Source organism: Marmota marmota, unplaced genomic scaffold (genome assembly GCF_001458135.2).
Source record: "Marmota marmota marmota unplaced genomic scaffold, marMar, whole genome shotgun sequence".
In the NCBI taxonomy this organism is placed as follows: Eukaryota; Metazoa; Chordata; class Mammalia; order Rodentia; family Sciuridae; genus Marmota; species Marmota marmota.
The window spans coordinates 1-3195 of record NW_026009981.1 but is presented as its reverse complement, the minus strand read 5'-3'; the positions used below and the strand labels follow the sequence as shown (position 1 = coordinate 3195).

The following is a 3195-nucleotide window of genomic DNA, read 5'->3' as shown; positions in this document are numbered from 1 at the left end:
GGGGGGGGGGGGGGGGGTGAAGGGGCGCGTGGGTGCCACCTGTGCCCACGCAGGGACCGTAATACTCTGAGTATTTTATTTGTCCCAGAGTATTTTGGCCGGGCCTGGTGGCGCTCGCCTTGAAATCCCAGTGGCTCGGGAGGCTGAGGCCGGAGCACCGTGGGCTTGAAGGCAGCCTCAGCAACTTAGGCCCGGAGCAACTTTGCGAGACCCTGACCCTAAATAAAACGAAGAGGGCTGGGGATGTGGCTCAGTGCTTAAGCAGCCCGGAACCTAATAATAATAATAATAATAATAATAATAATAATAATAATTGCAAGTTGAAAACACTGTACATGGGGACTGTATCGATTCCGCCCAACCCACCTGCACCCTGGCTTAGCCACAGGGCACACTGTGGGGTCCCCGTTTCATGGCTAAGGATGCTGTGCTCCTGCAGCTGCCCAGCTTCACAACAGAGGATCGGAGCAGCACCTAACTAACCCAGAGAAAGTTCCGAATTCACAGCTCCAAGTTCCATTTCTACTGAACGCAGGTCACTGCTGCACTGTTATGAAGTTAAAAAAAAAAAAATCGTTCGCCAGCATTCTAAACTGGGACCCTTTGTAAGTGCAAAGAATTTTTTTTGTATAATTACAAACTTCAAAGGTATGGGATCCTGAGTTTAAGGCTTGGATCACCCAAGATTCTAGACCTTTGGGTTTTGTTTTATTTATGTTTGTTTTTGGTACCAGGATTTGAACCCAGAGGCGTTTAACCACGGAGCCAATCCGCAGCTCTTTTTATCCCTGAGTTGCTTAGGGCCTTGCTGAGTTGCTGAGGCTGGCTTTGAACCCACGATCTTCCTGAGACGCTGGGATTACAGGCGTGCACCCGGGTCTAGGTTTTTAGGTCTAGAAATGTTAGGTATCAAGCCAGGCACCGTCCAGGGCTCTACAACATGTCGGCGAGCGAGCGCTCTCTGTACAGAACAGAGAGTCAGTGTGCTGGGCTTGTCCCGGACCTGGACTCTCCTTGTAGCACAAAAGCAGCCAGAGACACTATGCACAGGAATGGCGAGGCTGTGTGGTACTGGAGTCTGCATGTCACAGTCTCCACGCGGCAAAGGACAGCATCTGCTCCGAGCTGTGCAGAAGCCTCCCGGGCTGAGGCTGGCCACAGCCTGTAGGTGCGACTCCAGTTTTGCCCAGGGTCCCCACTGAGCCCCGCCCCCGCCCCCTGCTGCTGCTGGGCTCTGAGCGGGAGTTCATCAAGCCCAGGGGGGTCGGGTGTGTGGAGGTGGCGGGCATCTGGGGGCACCCCCAGGTCTGGAGGCCGCAGGAGGCCTGGGACCCGGATGCGCTGGCCCCGCCCCCTGGCACGCACCCTCTTGTGGGCCTTGAGCTGCTCCTCCCCGTAGCGCAGCACGTCCTTGATGAGGTCCTGCAGCTTCCGCGTCAGCTCCAGGTGACACAGCGCCAGCTTGTCGGAGGAGACTCGGAAGACCTCCCAGAGCGGGGCGAAGGTCCTGGGGGCAGGCCGGGGTTACCCCCAGGGTCCGCGAGGACCACCCCGCTGAAGTCCCCGCACTCCCGGGAATGGCCTCGGCTGCACATGTCCTGCGGGCCTGGCCCTGCGAAGCCTCGCTCATTTCATTAGTATATATATTTTTTAATTTTCCGGGGTTGGGGACAGAACCCACGGCTTCCCATGCTAGGCGGGCGCTCGGCCACTGAGCCCCATTCTTAGTCCCAAAGCTAGAACTTAAGTCCTGTCCGGGGACCCAGGAGTCCTTCCTGGGCAGTGCACAGTCCCCTGGTCTCCAGGCCCCAGCTGATTATTCCCACTGGGTGAGACTCCAGGTGGGCAGACTAAGTCCCCTGTGGCCTTTGCCCCTCGCAAGGGCTCCTCCAATGCTCCCCCTACACACCTTCTCTCCCTGCTGCTTCCGCCCCAGCCCTCCCCATCCTGTGGCCCCACAGCAACCACAAGGAACTCTGCGAATGCCCAGGGGACCACATCACAGGTGGCTTGTGCCTGAGGTCCCTATGGCCTTTCCACCTCCACTCCCCTCTTCCCCCATCATTCCCTCCTCACCCCCCAGGCAGCCAGGTGAGCCTCCTTGTTCTTCCTTGCACAGGCCACGTGGGCTGCTGCCTCAGGGCCTTTGCACTGGCAGGGCCACCTGCCTGGGTCTCTGGCCCTCAGACACTCCCAGGGCCAGCTCCTTCTGCACATTAAGGCCTGGGCTCACTGCAGCTGAGTCTACTCCAGAGGAAGTGCCCACCCTCTCAGGGTCCTGCTTCGTTTCCTGCCTAGCACTTCTCACTCAGGGAAAGGACTTGGTTATATGTGAGTTTAACTTGTGTCTCATGAGACATGGGACAAAGGTCCCATGGGCTGTAGTGTCTGGCTCTCAGAAGGTGCTCAGCAAATACATGTGCAGTGAACATATGAAGAACCAGGGAGTGAACTCTACATGTCATGTCATGTCACATGAGTAAAGATACATCCACCCCGAGAAGGCTCCCGATGCCCCAGGCCCAGCGCCCTGGTGACCCCTGCCCCACTCACCCCATGGGGGTCCCGTTGCTGGCCAGCTTGGAGAGTTTCGCCATTGCCTTTGAGTACGTCTCCTCGATGGTGGCTCTGGGTGGGAGCACAGGGGGGCGGGGAGATGGCAGAGGTTCTTTCTGGGCATCTGGGAGAGCACTAGCCCTGGACCTCCGCTTCCCCATCTCCAATGTCTAAGCAGTGGCTCTCAAGGAGGGCATTTTGGAAATTTGGGCAAGAGATCCGTTTCCGCTAAGCAATGCCCTTGGCCAACAACAGCAGTGTTGGTAGCAGCCGGGAAAAACACTGGAGCACATAATGGGCACCGAGTGGAGTGCTTCATATGGTTTGTTTCACTTAATTCCAGGAGAAAAGCTCATTTTTCCTTTTTCCCTCTGGGCAGATCCTGCTAAATGCTGCCTCATGTCTAGTCACATCTTCCTTCAAACAAAACCTCAGTTTTGCGGGGCATCAATGTATCCACTTGGAAGCTACCCCAGGGGCTGGGGCTGAATGGTAGAGGCTCGCCTAGCACGTGGGAGGCAGGGGTTTCACCCTCAGCACCAAAAGAGAAGAGAAGAGAGGGGAGGGGAGGGGAGGGGAGGGGAGGGGAGGGAAGGAAGGAAGGAAGGAAGGAAGGAAGGAAGGAAAGAAGAAAGAAAG

General features: G+C 56.7%; 1 protein-coding gene across 1 annotated transcript; it reads right to left on the bottom strand.

Moving 5' to 3' along the window:
- Positions 1-9: 9 nt before the first annotated feature.
- Positions 10-3114, bottom strand: LOC107134834. The gene is made up of 2 exons (XM_015476858.2): positions 2554-3114; positions 10-1507 (listed from the first exon to the last, which is right to left on the bottom strand). Exons 1-2 carry the CDS (start codon positions 2715-2717, stop codon positions 979-981), a joined length of 693 nt encoding a protein of 230 aa, XP_015332344.1. The 5' UTR covers positions 2718-3114; the 3' UTR covers positions 10-978.
- Positions 3115-3195: the final 81 nt, after the last annotated feature.

Excerpts from the sequence above, each read along its gene's own strand:
- LOC107134834 (XM_015476858.2), bottom strand. The coding sequence starts at position 2,717 with ATGGGGAAGCGGAGGTCCAGGGCTAGTGCTCTCCCAGATGCCCAGAAA. Across the intron at positions 1,508-2,553 it reads AGCAACGGGACCCCCATGGG|GACCTTCGCCCCGCTCTGGG; the intron begins GTGAGTGGGGCA and ends GCCTGCCCCCAG.